An 18,947-nucleotide genomic window follows, 5' to 3' on the forward strand; every position below is an offset into this window, starting at 1 on the left:
TCAAAATCCAAAAATCTCACTCATTCTCATTACTTTTTCAAAATTTATCTAAATATTTACAAAAGGTCACATAATTTTATGAAGGGTCATTTAACTTTAATCTAATATATAATTTTATATATGAATTTTGATTTTGTGCAATTTTATATGTGAAATGACCCAATTGTTACAAATTATTAATATAGCATCATTTTATGTTTGTATATTACATATATATAAATAATTATATTTACAAATATAAAAATAATTTGATATATTTATTTCTTTAAAGTCTATGATTGAATCAAAATTAAATTTTCTTGTCCATATTTGAATCACAATCAAAATTTAATGCATATAATTATATCAAATCAAAATTCAGGTATCAAATTGTACATCAAATCAAAATTCATATATAATTTCGATATTATTTTAGATTATGATGACCTATCTGAATGTTGTTTCCTTTGTTGATTAATCAAACACCTCATTGCAGTCTCATAAGCAGCAAAGATAGCACCATTCACAACAAAAGCTCTAGCCAAAGTTGTTCTTAACCCTCTCCAAAGAACCCCATGCCCTTCTTGTTTCACACTTTTCTCCACACAATCGATGACGCCGTCATACCCTTTTCTCGATGATGTCCACGACTGAGCCTGCAATCGGGTCTTCACAACATCCAAAGGATAGCAACCAATCCAGCTACTAACACCTGCTAAACCACCTGATATCCACATCGTTTTCAGGCTCTCGTCGCCGGTTTTTCGACACCCGGGATGGAGTTGTTCTCGCATGTATTCGTAGGTCCAAAAGTAGATGCCGTGGGCGGGGGCATCTCTGAGTATGGTGATATTGAAACCCCGAAAAAGTCCTCGTATGCCTTCGGTTTTGAGTATGGTTTTAGCGACGTGAATGGGTCCGGTCGGGGAGGTTTTTTTCGATAATTGGAGTCGAATTTTAATGAGTTCAACTGGTGAGACAATCAAGCTTTGTATGGCCCCGGTTCCAACTCCTGCCATGGCTACGCCTTTGTAGGATGGGACGGAGTCAGTATTAGCAAAAATGGATGAGTCAAATGCTCGTGAAAGTATAGCGTATATTTGGAAAACCAAAGCGTTCTGTCATGTGCAAATATCATCAATGAGATCCCTTTGTCAAAAAAATTTAAGAAAGATTTCAAGAAAGTCGATAATCTCTATAATAGTTATTCTCTATAACAACATTTTGTTATAACAATCAAGTTTCCTGTAAAACGAGTTTTTTATGTTTATTTTAACATCCTATAACATTTTTTCACTTACAACAACAATTACAGTTATAAAATATAATATTTATTAAATTAGTTCTCTATAACAGCATATTATCTAATATTTTAAGTAAAATTATAGCAATTTCATATAAACAAGTCTACTAAATATAATTTATTAAATAAAAAGTATCTTAATTAAAATATCATTTCAATAAAATGTTTAGATTTCACATGAAAAAATATACTAATTATACTTTATTAAATGAAAATAATCTTAAAGGTGGAATTGAATATATCAATTCAATAAACTATTAAATTTTCTATTATAAATTTGGAACATCATGAACTTATAAATTGATTACTAGAATTTAATAAATCATGATAAATTAATTAATTTAACTTCATAATCATATTGATTAATTAAACTTGTTAGAATTATGAACTTCATAATTAATGTAAAATAAAATATGCATAAAACAATAATGCCCACACTTACTATACATCTTTTAATTTTATTGATTTGATTTCTACTTTTTTTAACATAATTTCTATTTTTCTATTCGACGGAAATTAATTACGTGAATTATATAGCAGGCTTACAACAATAATCTTCTATAACAAGATGTTATAGGTTACAACGAGCAAAATCTTAATAGGCAAATAAAACTATTAATCTCTCTACAACATAACTTATGATCCAAGAAACAACAAAATTGATTGAATGGATTAGAGAAGAAACCTGAAAAGTGACCGATGCCAATGGTGCACCCATGCCTTTATAGAGGGCAGCAGGTCCTTCCTTGATGACAACCTGCCGTAGGATGCTAAAAGCTGAACCCGTATTCGAGCTTTGTTGTCGGATTCTAAGGGTGTCGAGTGGGTGGCCAGCGATTGTGCCGGCAATGCCACCGAATCCTCCGGCCACGAATTCTCTTCCCCAATTACTTGCAAGCAAGTCTTGCCAGAAATCCATTAAATATCCAAAAACAACCAAAAGATGAAGCCTTTTCTCTTGTTTAAATCCAAAACCCCCCACCACTTCTTATATTTTCATATTTAATATACACAAGTTAGCTGTATTCTTTATTTCTTGAGAAAATGATTAAAATCATTTCGTGATTATTGTAATTTTGGATATAAGGAATGCTGTTGAAATCATAAACTTAAATCTCTAATGGTTTATCTGACTTTCTGCATTATCTTTTAGGACCAAAAAAAAAAAAAAAACACAAAGTGGGAAGAATGGAGAGACGATGATTTTTCGTTTCGGTTTTCTGTTGTGTGTGTGTGTGTGTGTTACAAAAAAGAGGAGAACCGGAACAAATGCCGCAGGTTGCTTAGTAGGAAACGGCCAACTGCCTCCTTTTTATTCTCTCCATTACCAGCTTGCCACGCCTCCCTATGTTCTACACTTTCCCATCCCCTGGGGCTGGGCGAGGGTCGAGCTAAAACATTATACATTATTAGGGTTATAATTAATAAATTTATGCTTATAAAGGATTAAATCGAATTACTAATTTTTACAAGGTGCCAAGAAAAATCACCATTTTATCCAAATGTTGGTGTGATAGTCCGAAATAGGGCCTAATCGGAATAGTAGTTTCGTAACCACAAATCTGATGTGAAATAGTTTAATTTTATAAATTTTTATTAGTTACTGATTGATTGAAATATTGTGTGAAAATATGAATAGAAAATTTTAATGATTTAGTGTCTAATTGAATTTTTAGGACTAAATTGAGAAATATGCAAAGTGTGTCTAATTAATGATTAAATGACTTAATTGAATTATTACATAAAATTGGAAGTGTTTATGTGGAAATTAGACCATAAATTAGTGATATGGACACAAAAGGGTAATTCTAGAAAAATATCTAAATAATAGGTCGAGAAAATAAGTGTCCATCTTTTTCAAAAGTTGAAGCTTGCTGCCGAAAGTTTCATGTTGCTATCGTTAGGATTCTTGATTTTTCTAAGCTCAATTGTAAGTGATTTTTTGCCCCGTTTTTAATTATTTTCGTATTTTTATACTTATTGATGCTTGAATTTCATGTTTCTACCATTTAATTTAAATGAAATTAAAGTTTAAAATTTGACTCATTCATGATATAATTGTAAATTGATTAGTGATGTTAGATAATGAATATTTGAAGTGTTAATTACAAGTTTTACTAGATGAATTTCAATGAAAATGTTGAAAAAGGGCTAAATTGTGAAAAATGGTAAAGTGTGCATAAAGTTGTGATTTTGTGAAATTGAGGGCTGTTATGAGCATGAAATATGATTTAGTGAAGTTTGAAATTTAAGAATTTAGTGAATTTTATTTTTACGAGCTTAGGGACAAAAGTGAAATTTTTGAAAAGTTTTGGGGAAAAATGTAAATTTGCCAAAATGTTGTGTATGAATTGTATTTGAATGAAATGTTGATAAAATGTATTAAATTGTGTTAATATAGATCAAGAAAGAAGAAATAGTGGAAGTGATCGGGGAAAAGAGAAAGTTATCGACTAAATTACAAAAATAGTCATTTTGCATCCGAGGTAAGTTACGTGTAAATAATAGTTATATTTTTATAAATTGTGAATTATATTTGATATGTGAATTAATATTGAATGTGGAAGGAAAATTGTTTATGAATTATTCAAGTGTTAAAGTGGTGAAAATAAAGTATTAAGTGTAAATTCCCGGTTGAACTTAGGAATAGAAGTGGATACAAGTGACATGTCACTAGAGATCAGTGTTACAGTGTTACAGTGAGTCTCGGGTGCTGGGTGATCTAGCATGTGTTGCAGACACCTGACAGCTTGTGTGAGCAGGCCCGTGGACATTTCCAGTGTTATTGATCAGTGGTAGCTTCAGCTACATATCAGTGTTGCACTTATGTGCTAAATCTCTACGTATCTGTGTATATTCCGAGTGTTCAACGGGATTAATGATGGGTTAAAGTGAATATGAAATGAAGTGTGTATACAGGTACAATTGAAAGAATTGAGCATATGTGATAAATGTTAAGTGTGAAAATGTATATGCAAGTGAATTGGTAAGATAGTGCATGTGTAAGTGATTGAAATTGCTAAGAAATGTTTTGATTAGTTATATGTTAAAAGTATTAATTATTAAATGAGTAATTATTGTTTATATGTAACTTACTAAGCTATTTATAGCTTACACCTTTCTTTCTTTCCTTTGTTTTATAGTGATTTGAACTTGATCGAATTGGGGATCGTCGGAGCTCGTATCACACTATCATAATCATCTCGGTATTATGTGCTTTTCAAAATGTTTAAACTATGGCATGTATAGAGTCTTAATCATTTTGAGCATGTTCAAATGATATGGCTAAGATTAGCTATTGAAATAGTTAGTAAAAATTATGTTTTGGGTGTTATGTATGTTAAATGGTAACTAATTCAAAGACGCAGTTGCTTTGACAGCAGCAGTGACGTGAATGTGAAAAATCACCATAAATAGTAGAAATGTAATTAGAGATTTAATTATATATTGAATTAAAGCTTATCAAGTCTATTTTTATATGAAAGAAACGGTGTAGGCAAAGAAGTTCTGTATTTTGAGATATTTGAATTTTAGTGAGACAGGGTCAGAATGGTTTTTGAAGTCCCCTGTTCTGACTTTGGAAAATCATTATAAATTGTACAGAAAGAATTATGGGTCATAATTTATATGTATAGATTTCTTAGTGAGTCTATTTTCAAAAGAAATAAACAATAACCTTATATGAATTCTGTGCAATGAGATAATTTATTTTTAGTGCCAAGAGGTCAGACCTGTCGAGCTGTGAAATAGGGGATACTTTAATGAATAAACTGTACTAACTGGCTAAGTCAAAATTTATGAAACTTTTATGGTAAGTAGGAATATGAGTCTAGTTTCAGGGAAAATTTACAGATTTAAATTTCGAGTTTCGTAACTTGAGTTATAAGTAAATTAGTGACAGTCGCGCAGGTAGATAGTTTTGTTGTGAACAGTGAATTTAATTTTAAAAGCAAATTTTTATGCTCCGAATTGGTAAGTTAGATTGGATAACATCTCGTACTCGATTCCAGTGACGGTCTCGGGTAAGGGGTGTTACAGTTTGGCTTATGATTTAATGTTTTCATAAGTTGTTCAACCTTCTTTGGGCATTTTTTATTATATATATAAATGTTTTAGGTTAAGATTATGGTATTGTACTATTATAATTTGAATTCAAATTATTTATAGAAAAATAAATGCTCCACCAATAAATTATAATTTAAAATTTGTTAGGCAGTTTTTTTTACAATATTATATTATATATCATATTAATTATGTAATAAATACTATTAGTGTTACTTATTATTTAAACACGAAAAAAACTTCAACTCCAATAGGTTAAACTATCGTTCAATGTACTAAATTCGATTCATTTAAATTAAATTATGAAAAAGTCTTCAAATAATTCAGATTAGATTGGATTTAGTTCGATCCAAACTTGAATAAAATCCATGTTACAGTTCAATCTGATTCATGGATATTTCTAATGAAGTTAACTCTAATGAATGTACATGTAAAGCCAATTAATAAAGTAAAATATGTTGATTGAGTTTTAACTTAGTTGGTATCGTTGTTGTTGTAACAACTACGACAACGTGATTTTACACATAATTAAGCATATTGTTGCACCTAGCAACGTCCAACACATCAGTTATACCCCTTAATCTATCCACCAACACTGTCCCTCAAGACCCCGCTACCAACTCTGGCTAGTCTATAAGTAAACCGCACCATCGACTTTAAGTTTCACCCACCCTTGTGCTATAGGCCATCTGCCTGCATTCCGATTTGTTCGAGGTCTCATTACAATTCGTCTGGATAGCAATGTTTTGCCCATGAGAGGCTTCTAGCAACGATGTACACGTATGAAGTGTCTTCTGGTCAATCATTCGTTTGTTCCTCCTCTTCAACATGTTCTCAACTATCCAATCCGATGAAGCTGCCGAGATGCCAGGTTCCATATATATGCATTCTCGAAGTACATGAATAATGCTCTCTTGCCCGCTACCACATAGAGTACAAGAAGCATTATCAACTATTCCTCTTCTAAACCCTTTCCGTATTTGTCATGTAACTCTCACGCATAACGAGTCATAAATAAAAACCCATTTTGTAGTTGGTACATCCCAAACTGCAACCCGCCAGGTCCTTCTTCGCCCATTCCGCAACCACAAATATCGTCTCCCGCAGCCTCCATAGGTGGCCATGAGCTGACAAACATATTGAGCCTCTAATCCAATTCTCCTTCAGAGTTAACCAAATTTCTTACTCGTATCTACTTATGTCATATTACGACAATGATTACTTGAAGGGCCCAATTCTGCAACTCAAGTATCCTTCCAAAATTTAACGTGCATATCATTATCAATTTATTTTTAAGATTACAACTTTATTATTTTTCAATAAAAAAATTATATTTTTTTTAAAAAATGATCTAACCACTTTAACTAAAAAGAGGGGGAAAAGAAAGCAAATTAAGTTAAAAGAAAATTAATTAACCACTGAACTGTTTATTTAAAAAAAATAAAATCTCACAATTTTCTACAAAAACAAAAAAGCAACAGTAAAGTTTGGAAATCCGATTCCATGGCTTCTCGTCGGCGTATGCTTCTAAAGGTGATAATTCTTGGTGACAGTGGGTAAGTTTATAACCATTTTGTTTTAAATCTTAATTTAGTTGTATTTCCATTTTAAATTATAATTATTTGAATTCCTTTTTGGCTTTGAATTTCTAGGGTCGGAAAAACATCTCTAATGAATCAGTAAGCTCTAAAACTTGAAATCTGAATTTGGGATATTCAATTTCCAGTTCCGATGTTTTAATATGATTGCAATTAGGTATGTTAATCGTAAATTCAATAATCAATACAAAGCCACAATAGGAGCTGATTTTTTGACAAAAGAGATTCAATTTGAAGATCGATTGTTCACATTGCAGGTATCATCTGTTTCAACCACTTACATTAATTATTCTTTTACTCCCTATCTTTTAATTTTTTAGTTATTCCATTTTTTAATTTATTTTCTCTAAATTTTTTATATATTAAATTTAAATTTTATTTTAAATAAATCATTTTTTAATATTTTGCTTATTTAAATTAACTTTTAAAGTTAAATAAGTTATATTATTACTAGGGTTTCTTTATTTTTTATTCTTTTTAAAAATAATAAAAATATTACAGAGATTTGAACTCACATTGGTGGGGGCATAAATTGCAGAGATTCGCCCCTGTTTGATAATATTGAACTGCATTATTGAAAGGATTAAATTGCATTACTAAAAAAATAATAGGGTCTAAAATATTTGCGTGCGTGTGTGTGGTTAGATATGGGATACTGCTGGGCAAGAAAGATTTCAAAGTTTAGGGGTAGCATTCTATCGAGGAGCTGATTGCTGTGTATTAGTGTACGATGTCAATGTCGCCAAATCCTTCGATGATCTCAACAACTGGCGAGAAGAATTCTTGATTCAGGTCCCAATTTTTAAATTTATTCTTTTTATGATTTTTTCAATTTTTTTATTTGTAATAATGAGACGTTAGTGCGTTTTACTTTTTAGGCCACTCCATCTGATCCTGAAAACTTTCCTTTTGTCGTGTTGGGAAATAAGGTTGATCTTGATGGTGGCAATAGTCGAGTGGTAAGATGTTTGATTGTTTTTCACTCTTTCAGCTAGCTTTCTACAGTAATTATGTCTCCATATAAAAAAAAATTAAAATGAGAGTGGATGAATTATCTGAGTTGAACTTCAGGTTTTAATTTTCTTAGTGCCTTGTTTTAGTTTATGAAAGCTTCTGGGGACCAATCAAAAAAAAGATTTCAATCTCGAACTTGTTAATTGTCGACTTTAAAAGTCAGCTACCTCAAACTTGCTAAATGTCACTCTAAAGATTAATTGCTTAATTTAACTGACCTAAGTAGTTTTATTTGGTATATGAGAACGAAAAAGGGTTAGAGATTTTCGAGATTCAAATTTCAAATCTATTGAATGCTTCGAAGTTGCTACCGAAGTCCCAAACACAACATTCTTTGTGTCTTTTTTAATAAAACCAAGGCCTCAAACCCGAAATAGGAAATAGGTTTTAAATGTTGAGATTAAAACCTTAGATAAAGTATGACTGCATAACTAATTGAGCTAAGTTTTGGATTTAGTTTCTTTAGCGCCTTTATTTGGTACAAAAGTATTCTCAACTTAAGTATAGAAAAAGGATTGTATATGTTGAAATTTGAACTCTAAATTTAGTGGCAGGATCAAGTAATTGAGCTAAGTTCCGAGTTTAGCTTACTCAATGCCTTAAATGACAACTTTTCCTTGTGGTTAAGATTTCTGAAAAGACGGCAATGGCATGGTGTGTTTCAAAGGGAAACATACCGCACTTCGAGACATCAGCAAAAGAAGGATTCAATGTTGATGCCGCATTTGAATGTATAGCCAAAAATGCTCTCAAGAATGAACCTGAAGAAGAAATGTAAGTATCATGTGTTTTTCTCAAACATACATATGCTCTCGGACAGGGGCAAAGTCAAAATAATTTTTAAGGGAATCGAGATTAAATTGTATATTTTTATAAAAGTTAAAATACAACTTCATCTTTGATTTTAAATTGAAATTCTAACATTTTTGGAGACTAAATTATAATTATATCATATATTAACCTAATTTTTTTAAAATTTTTTGGGGATCTAAAGCAACAATCTAGGGGGCCAGAGCCCTGCCTACTCCCTTTCTTCGCCCCTGTTCTTGGATACCAAGACGTAGTTCACATGAGCACCAAAATACATGAATACAAGAATGCCTTAAATCTTGTTTTGAGTCTACAAATTAGATTGGATAAACAACATTGTTGTTTTGCTAATTTGCTTTGTTCGGTTCTTATTTTATCGATGAATCGAAGATACCTTCCTGAAACTATTGATGTCGTCGACGGTGGTTGGCCTCAGAAATCGACTAGTTGTGAGTGTTAGTTTAGTCCGTCGGATTGGAAGCGAGCTAATTTTGATCGGTGCACCAAAAAGAAAACCTACCGTAGATTCCTCCATCCTATCATCAATTAACGGTGAAGGTCTTGACAATTAGTAATAAACTAGGGATTGGTTTTTTGTAACATAAGCTGGTAGAAAGGTTGATTGTTCTTTGGTCTTGTTCTGTAATAAAAACCATGTAGGCTCTGTTTTATTTGTAGTCTTTCTAATCTTGTTCTTCACATCACATGGATGAACGATGGTTAACCAATTTAAATATTTTTCTCTCTTGTAATTTGGATTCTTGTTTTGAGTATCAAAAATGGTTGTGCTCTGCATGGTCATTTTTATCTTTTATTTTTTATAAAAGACAGTTTCAGTCTCTTCCAATATCAATATTGAGCAACTTGTATCCTTTCAAAAACACACAACAATTTAAAATCGATCAATTTAATCTCTATCAATTTTGAAATTAAAAAGCGTTCATTTTTCTACCAACTTCTAATTGGTATAATAATAAATTTAACCCTCTCAAAAACCTTAAAACATACCGATAAGAATATTAAATTTTAATAAATTTGTTAATTTTTTCAAAATCAAGATCAATTTGATAAAATATATATAATTAAATTTATTATTATGCCAATCTAAAGTAAAATAAATTGATAAACACTGAAGTTGCTCACTTCTAAAATTAACACGAGCTAAATTGTTCCATTCATTTGAAAAATACCAATTTGGTCAATATCAAATTTAAAAGGGACCAAAAAAGTCTTTCTATCAATTTTTTTTCAAGTTTATCCACGTATTTAGAGGGTTATATTCCAACGAAACATTGAATTGAAGATGCAAATGGGTTAAGACTAGAAATTAGATCGAAGACAAAAGGAAAGCACAAGTTTCCAACATAATACGATTCAGGTCCATGAACTATACCTACGATAGAACCAAAAAGATTTCTAAACCTTTACCCTTGATCCACATCTCAGGGTCAGGCGCTGACAAGCACGCATAAGCTAAAGGCTCATTTAAAGCCTCATATGCTCATTCATTAGGTGTTAAAATTCGCTAGTCGAGAACACCTACAGTCTAACTAACTACTCATACATGATTCATCGCATAAATCAGAACCAATCATTCAAAGATGAGATGCATATCTTACGAGAATTCATAAGAAGCAAGGAAAACAATAAGGGCCGATTGTCTCGGATACTGAAGGGATCAAATTCACAAGCCAAATTGAAGCAATAGCGAACCACAACAATAGGAGATTTACAAATGTATAGACAAAAAACACAAACGTAGAACTTGAATTTATTAAGTTATACGTCACGAAATTACACACAAATGTTTTTTATAGCAAACTCAGAATGAAACTAGAGCATCAAATCATCCCAACTATCACAATTGAAACAAGAGACATCAGCATAATAGATGTTTTAATCCCAAGACATGACTCAATAAGTTCGGTTTAGCTCAGGTTTTTAAGAACCTCATTTCTTGCCACTCTTCTTAAGACCAGAACCACCAAATGATCCCTTTTGTGATGCCTTTGCTCTCAGCTCTCTAAGGGCCTGCACATCAAAAAGAAAAATTCAGATTGGCGATTCGTGAAAGAGAAGATAAAGGAATAAACAAACAGAAAATGAATAAAAAACCCTATATCTGACCTTCTCTTCTTCTTTCTTTTTCTGAATGTTAGCCAAATCATGCTGGCATAATAAAAATAAATAAACCGGTATTAGAAAATGCCTTCAAAACAATGATTAAATCAACAAGATTATTAAGGGAAGATACAAGATCTTCAACAATAAAATTAGACCATGAGCGCACAATTTAATCTGGAAAAAAAAACAAAACTGAAAAAAAAAAGAATAATTTACCCTAATATCACAAAAAAAAACAATTGAATCCTGAAATTGAGCAGATTACAATTCACAATATGAAAAAGCACAAATTCCATAGGGATAACATGATTATCTTTCGATTCTCTATCAAAATTCTCCCGATTTTAAAATTTTGAAATAATTAAACCAAAAAAACAGATTTAGAATTAACGGTGTCGCGATTTAACATTTACCAGCAGATCAGATCTTGAAACAAAGTAAGTTTCTTTAATAATATATATAATCAAAATACCTCGTCGTATTCTTTCTTCTCAGATTTGGGTTGCTTCAAAGGCTTTGCTTTGCCACCTTCAAAAAAACCCAAAAATACACAAATCAAAACCTTCGAAAATTACAGGAATCACAAAAAAGGGAAAAAAATTCTGTTCATAAATTTGAAGAATCGAAATTGGGGAAAAATCCAGATCTTCGAATAAGATTTAGTTTACCTTGCTTGGAAGACATGATTGAGAGTTTAGGATCAGGGTCTGTAATGAAAATTCGAAGAGATAAAAAGAAACTGATGAACAGAGAAAATAAAGAGCCCTAACCCTAAAAACACAATTATTGAGCATTTGGGAATCAACTAAGATGCCCGTATAAATAGAGAAAGTAAATTTGCACGCGCCTTGCGCGTGACTAATTGCTGCCTGAAATTACCAAATACTGAATAAAGAAAAGCAGCCCCCGCCGCTCTTTTTTTTTTTTTTCCACTTTTCTTTCATGTAAATTATTTTAATTATTAACAGTATTTTTTAGGGTTAATATACTATTAGGTGCCTATATTTGGCTTCAATGTTCAGTTTGGTACCTAAGTTTTTCTAATGCATACTTGAGCTTTTCTTTTTTTATACAAGTACCTACATTTGACTTTAATATTCAATTTGATACTTAATTTTTCTTTTGTCCCAATTAAGTACCTATATATTTTTACTAAAGCACACGTGTCAAATATTTATTGGATCATATGATGTTATTTAGTTCAGATACCAAATTGAATATTGAAACCAAATATAGGTATCAAAAGGTATATTAACCCCAATTTTAAGGGAACAGTAGTTAAAAAGAGGTAATTGTTTTATTAAAATTGTAATTTTCATATATTATTTTAGAACCCCAAACATAAATTCTATGTTATTTTAGTATTTTAGCTACATATATTGGTTTAATTTCTTTTTTTCTTTCCACTATTTAAAGATGCTTAAACTAATTATTTTTTTGAAACCTCTTAAATTATTTCTATTTTAGTATTTTCTTTACTATTGATAGACAAATTATTTTAGCTCTTTCATTATTCTCTTATTCCTAAAATAAAAGAAAAGAATAAATACTTTTAACATACCAACACGTAATTTCTAAGAGTAACTAGAAAATCAACTTTGACCACAAATCTTCCTATATAGTAACGTAAAATTTTCGTTCTTCAAAAAAAAACACACACACACAGACACACATACATTTTTTTCGATTTTTGTTTTTCAAGATGTTTGACTATTGTTTGAAGCCAAAATTCTCTGCAAAATGGTTAGATACGAAACAGATAAATGTTTTTTTCTTACTATTTTTTTTCAATTTCTGAATTAAATTATGGTGTTTTGATATTTTGTTTTAAATTTCGAATTTTGGAATAGCAAATCGAAAATGAAGAAGAATAAGCTTAGAGTCGAGACTATAAAGAAGAAGAGAAATTCAATGGAGAAGTATATGAAGAACGATATTGCTATGCTTCTCAATAATGGCCTTCTTTACGATGCTTATTGTAGGGTAATTATCTATTTTTAAAATATTTTTGGCTTTTCTTTTAATAATTAATTAATGCATAAACCCCCCTTTTTTTTTTCTTGCTTTCAAAGCCTAAAACTTGAGTTTGATAATTGCTATTAATTTCCAATTTTTTGTTTGCCTTTAAGTATATATGTGATGGAAAATCCTTCCATTGTTTGCTTTAACTGAGTTTCATTAAATTCTAGTAAGTTTTTTACTTCCTCTTTTACTTTTTAGGAAATACTTATTTTTCCTTTTCATCTTTTTGGGCGAAATTTTTGAAAATATAAAACAAAAATTATTTTGTAGGGGAGATAACGTGTTTAAAGAGTCGGAGTCTCTTGTCAGGGTGTTTGAGGAAGAAACCACGTACATTGTGCATATAAAATATTGTTGGATAAATATGTTACCATTTGTCTTATAGCCAACTCAAGTGATAATTCACTTACTTAATAATAATGTCTATATATTATGGGGTCTGAATTTAAATCTCATCAAATGTAAATATAAGATTCTTTGATGAGTGTTTATGTAAATTGCTTTCTTATGCACCTCGACAAAGCATTTCCACTTTATACTTCATATTTGATTAAAGAGAAGGTAAAATATTTTCCTACATCACTCAATTTAATGGCTTTTGTTTTAATGAAACAAAAATAAGGGGAGAATGATAAAAGATGAAAATAAAAGTTAAAAGTAAGTTCATCGTGTTTGTGTTTTATCAAATTTTGAAATAAAATTATTTTATTCTTTTTCGAAATTTTTAATCTAATTGTGGAAAAAAAAAAAGGGATAATTTTAACTCATTTGCTAGTGATAGAATATTCGAAATTGTTGCTGAAGACTAAAGGAAGCACATAATGGGACTAGTTGCTACCATTATGTTCTAATATTCTTGCCACACCACTTTAAATATTCTTCAATTAAGGGTCAGTTTGGATGGACGGTGAGACAGTGCGGTACATTTAATTTACTTTTTTGTCACACACTATAGTATCATTATAGTATCTAATCTCACTACCACCATTGTTTTTACACTAACCGCAAATAATTGCACCGTCCATCCAAACTTAACCTTAATTTATGCCATTGGGTATGAGTTGTAAGGATCGACTTGTGATATATGCACTGCAATAGTTTGTTCGAACCGATAATATGTGAAATGTATATATTCTTATGGGTTTGAGTTGTAAGGATCGACTTTTGATATATGCACTGCAATAGTTTGTTCGAACCGATAATATGTGAAATGTATATATTCTTATCTTTCATGTGATATGCAGTTAATACAATCAATTGAATTAAAAATTGATTTAATTTTATAAGTTTTAAAAGATTTAAAGAAAAAAAAACTTAAACTCTTTGATAAAAAAACTGTTTTATTATATATCGGTTTCATGTTTTTAATATTTATAAATATGAAATTTAAATTATTTTAATTTATATATTTGAAAATTTGAAAATAGCTAAATCATAAAAATGCATGGTTGAATTGTCAAAATATTATAAAAAATTATAAAAATATTTATATATTAGCAATAATTATTTTACATCAATTAATGTTTTGTTTTGGGTGCGGAATTTCAAACAGGCAGATGGCCTTCTGATTGAGCAAAACAGAACAGAATGTTACAATTTCATAATGCAATTTACAGGGTGCATCTCAAAGCATGTTTCAATCATGCAAAAGAAGAGGTATTTTTATTTTAGACTCTGGAATTTGTGCTACTTCATTTCTATTTACAAAATCAACTTTTTTTTTCTTTAAAAAACCCAAAATTAATACCTTTTGTCAAGTGCTTTGATAAAAGAAATACAAAATACCCACCATTTCAAAAAGTACAGGATATGGAAAATGTTTGTTTTCAGTTTTCACCCAAAAATTCCTATTCCTTTCGCTTAAAATATATTTTATTATTTTCGCATAAAAGTAGAAAATAAAATAGTGGTAGTGTGCTGGAGATTCAAATTTATGGAATCAATTTTCTATTCTTAAACTACAAATACCAAATTAATTCTTGATTCAATTCAAGGTGAGGTTTTTTTTCTGATTGTTATAATTGATTTGGGAAATTTTTCTTGTTTAATTTTATTAGGTTTTCAGATTTCAGGTTTAATTACCTAATCCCTTTTTCTCCTACATGAAATTAAACACATTTTTTCACACGTGGAATGCCACGTCATTTTATTATTATTCATACTTGACGCCACATCAAATATTTAATAGTAGATTAATTTTTTCATTCATTTTGAGTTAAAATGACAAATACGAATATTTAAAGGACTAAAAAGACCAAAAAAATTGAAGAATTAAAATAACTAGTAAATCATTCACTTTCCTTTTAGAATGAAAACTTTTTTCGAGATCAATTTTCAAAATAGTAATACTAATCTAGTGTTTAATATACATTTACTATTATGCAGAGAATGTCCTGAGGAATGCAAAGAAGCAATACCATCTCTGATATACGCTGCAGCTAGATTTGCTGATTTGCCAGAACTACGTGAACTAAGAGCTTTATTTACCAAGAAATATGGAAATTCCTTAGAACCCTATTTAAATCAAGAGGTAATTAATAAAAATAATTGCTTCAAGATATGTAAAATGTTGTGGTTTTAAAATTGAATCGGTAGCCGAACTAGTTAGGTTATTGATTCATCAGTTTAAAAAATTCGATTCAAATTCAACCATTTTTTAATTTTGTTCAACTAGTCCAGTTCAAACAACAATACTCATTATTCTTAAGAATATTATATATTTTTAAGTACTAATTTAGATAATTTTCTTATTATATAGTTTGTGGTTAAGTTAAAGGCAGAACCTCCTACAAAGGAGATGAAACTTCTGTTGATGTACGACATAGCACAAGAGTTTTCTATTGAATGGGACCCCAAAGCTTTGGAACAAAAACTATTTAAGCCACCTCAAATGGAGCAAGTAAGCCTTTCTATCTAGAACCTTGTAAAATATTGCATGTTATGTGTTGATACATAGTATCAACGGAAGTGGAGAAGGAGGAGAGGAGGGTGATACCAAGAAAGGCCGATTCATACACGCCCGGGCCGAAAGCCAAAAAAGTAGAGAATGGAGAGGAGAGGATGATGGCTTGGCATCTTAGGATTTGATGGGAGGAAAAGAGAGAGCCCCCTCTAAGTTGTGTTGTGGGGGTATTTATTGGTAGATCATGGTTCCTGAGTAGTCGCCTCTTGAGGAAAACGCACTAGTTAATAGTGGGTGGCCTAATCGAGGGTCCAATCAAGTGATTAAGGATGAATGATCCTTCTCTTGGATGGTATGAAGCACACGGGTGGTTGGTTATTAAACAACCATCCAAATGATATAAGGCGAGAGAAATTATTCGCAAGTCTCTCCGGTTGATTCTCGTGTTGCCACGTGTCTTAATTGAGGTAGAGGTATAACATTATGAAACATGAGTTGATAACGATTTTTAAAGATTTTAATGCTATAAAAAATTATTATCTATTGTTTATTGTTTACAATAGATTTTTTTTTAGTTAAAAGGTATTATATGTGATGTACTTATAATGTATAATTTAGTGAACATAATAGTGACATATCCTCGAAAGTTTCCAAAAGTATATATATACATATACATGAATCAAATACAAGTCTACCAAGTTTAAATGTAAATGTAAGGAATTGTTAAAAAATGACATCTAATAAGTTAGAAATTCAAATCATAATATTTGCAACTGCTCGATTCATCTTCATCCTCCATCTTAACCAAATGAAAAGTATTTCATCATATTAAATAATTGTATATTCTTACAATTTCTATGTCGATTTTTTGTTGCAGAATGATGCCCAACATAAGTCCTTAAACGATAACGTTGATGATGGATACAAGTTGCTTGATACCAAGCATGATACCTTCCAAAACACCAAAAATTTTGGTGCTGATGAGAATGATACTAATGACAACATCAAGAAGCCTACAAGACCAATTGGTAATAACACTAACTCAACTAATAAAAGTAAACCAAGATTAACTAGGATGAAACGAAAGGAATCACTTGGTGGGGTTGCAAGTATGAGTCCAACTAAAGAAAATGGTGAAAAGGAATCTGAAAAAAATATGCATTTTGGTAACACAAAACCATTAGCTTATGAGACCAATGAAGGCTCAAGGTCTCCTCCATGTGGAACTCCAATAATTCCAACAGATACAATGGGAAGAAGGCACAATCGAGTCCCCTCGTTTCAACTAGGTATATTAAGTAAGCATGTGCATCCTAAATTACCAGATTATGAAGATTTGATAATTCAACTCGCATCTCTACGAAGAGATTAATTTTTTTATTAAGTTTTTAAAGTTATTTTGTATAATAAACATATGTGCCACTTGATACTTTTCTAGCAAGTTATGTCATTATTGACTAATAAGGATTGACAACTTCAGATACTACAGTAATAAAAGATTTTCTATAAATATCAAATTAGTAAAAATATACAATTTGAAGGCACAACGAGAATTTAACACAATTAGCATAATGAGAGCTAAAACTTGAATTTGATAGTTGTGTTTTAGAAATTAAATATTTTTATTCACGCAATTGATTATCTAATCTAATAATGGAATGAGAACTTTCAAGTTTGATTTACATGTTGATTCACTAATTATTTATTCGACTTAAATTCAAATACAATGATGGCTCAGTTCTAACAGTTAACTTGCAAATGAGATGATATCTTAAACTTTTTTATAAGGTTAAAATTTGTTGTTAATCTCTGTAATTTGAAAAATTTGAAATTTAGTACTTATACTTTAAAAGTAAAATATTCAATGCTCTTACTTTTTCAATTTAAAAATCTTAATGCAATCATTATAGCCATGGGTAGTTTCTGTTAAATTTTTATATTAATATGTTCATTTTCTATCAATCATATACACTATCATACGAGGAAATCCTAATCAAAATTTTAAATTGACAAATTTTAATGAGAAATAATTTTAATAATTGGGCTAAAATTTCCAAATAAAAATATAAAGACTAAAATTTTAATTTTTAAAGTACATAAGCTAAAACTCATATTTTATTAAAATACAAAGAGTAACAACAATTTTAACATTTCGATAAATAGAGATAAGGCATATGGTTGCTGGGATTTCAACCCAGCTTTCATTTTTACAAGATAATAATTTTCCACTAATTCAAGAACTTGTTGAAGGATCTCCTATTTTTTTTAATAAAATGATAACCTAAACTTTTTCTTTTTTTTTTTTACAGAAAATGATACCCTAAACTTGATTATAATAATTAGGGTACTTGTTATGGTGTAAGAACTCTTAAGTCCCCTAACTTGCCACTAAGAGGATTTTTCTAAAATTTAATTAGAAATAACAATTAGAAGTATCGGAATGAATAAATTACTTTAAATTAAATTATTTAAACTAACTAACTAGCGCACACACATATATAAGTATTTATATAGTAAAACTCGAATCTAAAACGTTCAAGTTCTTACAATTTTAGTTTTATCAATAATGTTAATATCTCATTTGATATCAAATAATATATAACCAAATTCAACAACAAGAACAGAAAACAGTTAAGGTGTGATCTTATTATAGTAGAATCCTTTAAGATCTTTTTTAAATCAACGAGTTAAAAGACAGAAATAAAGAAATTATAGACGTTCAATAAAGTCATATAAAAAATATAGGAAATTGTATCGATAACTTGGAACCTGCTAAATCGGTTACAGAATATGTTGTTTTTTGTCTAGGAAACCAGTTTCTCATTTTTAGTGTTGAAACCGGCTGAATTAGTTAAAAGATTAACTCATGTTTCTTAATAAAAATTTTACATGACACGATCAACGATAGATTGGTATTTTTTTTTCATTTTTATTTTAACAGTTGATTTAAAAAGATACTACTAAAAAACATTGTCATTCTTTCTAGTCCTTTTGACATTTGATTTTATATATACATGAAAAAATAATTAAAATGATTTGGTTATAAATATTAAATTTAATTTAAATAAAAATATAAACTCGGAAATAGACAAATAAAAAATACCTGGGCTGGACAACTTGGGCCTACCGGGCC

The 18,947-nt window shown here is 30.0% G+C and overlaps 3 protein-coding genes across 3 annotated transcripts; 2 read left to right on the forward strand and 1 right to left on the reverse strand.

Moving 5' to 3' along the window:
- Nucleotides 1-416: 416 nt before the first annotated feature.
- Nucleotides 417-2,201, reverse strand: LOC105799075 (mitochondrial arginine transporter BAC2). The gene is made up of 2 exons (XM_012629429.2): nucleotides 1,968-2,201; nucleotides 417-1,097 (listed from the first exon to the last, which is right to left on the reverse strand). Exons 1-2 carry the CDS (start codon nucleotides 2,199-2,201, stop codon nucleotides 417-419), a joined length of 915 nt encoding a protein of 304 aa, XP_012484883.1.
- Nucleotides 2,202-6,027: 3,826 nt separating this feature from the next.
- On the forward strand, nucleotides 6,028-10,426 carry LOC105799076 (ras-related protein Rab7). Its single transcript, XM_012629430.2, has 7 exons — nucleotides 6,028-6,900; nucleotides 6,997-7,023; nucleotides 7,100-7,199; nucleotides 7,588-7,734; nucleotides 7,821-7,901; nucleotides 8,585-8,730; nucleotides 9,157-10,426. The coding sequence occupies exons 1-7, from the start codon at nucleotides 6,848-6,850 to the stop codon at nucleotides 9,224-9,226; spliced, it is 624 nt and encodes a 207-aa protein (XP_012484884.1). The 5' UTR covers nucleotides 6,028-6,847; the 3' UTR covers nucleotides 9,227-10,426.
- A 2,324-nt stretch (nucleotides 10,427-12,750) lies between these two features.
- LOC105799074 (uncharacterized) lies at nucleotides 12,751-17,186 on the forward strand. The gene is made up of 5 exons (XM_012629428.2): nucleotides 12,751-12,873; nucleotides 14,465-14,568; nucleotides 15,298-15,442; nucleotides 15,671-15,811; nucleotides 16,692-17,186. The coding sequence occupies exons 1-5, from the start codon at nucleotides 12,751-12,753 to the stop codon at nucleotides 17,184-17,186; spliced, it is 1,008 nt and encodes a 335-aa protein (XP_012484882.2).
- Nucleotides 17,187-18,947: the final 1,761 nt, after the last annotated feature.

This window comes from Gossypium raimondii, chromosome 9, assembly GCF_025698545.1.
Source record: "Gossypium raimondii isolate GPD5lz chromosome 9, ASM2569854v1, whole genome shotgun sequence".
Lineage (NCBI taxonomy): Eukaryota > Viridiplantae > Streptophyta > Magnoliopsida > Malvales > Malvaceae > Gossypium > Gossypium raimondii.

Coding starts and splice junctions, on each gene's coding strand:
- LOC105799075 (XM_012629429.2), bottom strand. CDS start 2,201: ATGGATTTCTGGCAAGACTTGCTTGCAAGTAATTGGGGAAGAGAATTC. Junction 1,098..1,967: donor TGGCATCGGTCACTTTTCAG/GTTTCTTCTCTA, acceptor TGCACATGACAG/AACGCTTTGGTTTTCCAAAT.
- LOC105799076 (XM_012629430.2), top strand. CDS start 6,848: ATGGCTTCTCGTCGGCGTATGCTTCTAAAGGTGATAATTCTTGGTGAC. Junction 7,735..7,820: donor GAGAAGAATTCTTGATTCAG/GTCCCAATTTTT, acceptor TTTACTTTTTAG/GCCACTCCATCTGATCCTGA. Junction 7,902..8,584: donor ATGGTGGCAATAGTCGAGTG/GTAAGATGTTTG, acceptor CTTGTGGTTAAG/ATTTCTGAAAAGACGGCAAT.
- LOC105799074 (XM_012629428.2), top strand. CDS start 12,751: ATGAAGAAGAATAAGCTTAGAGTCGAGACTATAAAGAAGAAGAGAAAT. Junction 15,443..15,670: donor AACCCTATTTAAATCAAGAG/GTAATTAATAAA, acceptor CTTATTATATAG/TTTGTGGTTAAGTTAAAGGC. Junction 15,812..16,691: donor AGCCACCTCAAATGGAGCAA/GTAAGCCTTTCT, acceptor TTTTTGTTGCAG/AATGATGCCCAACATAAGTC.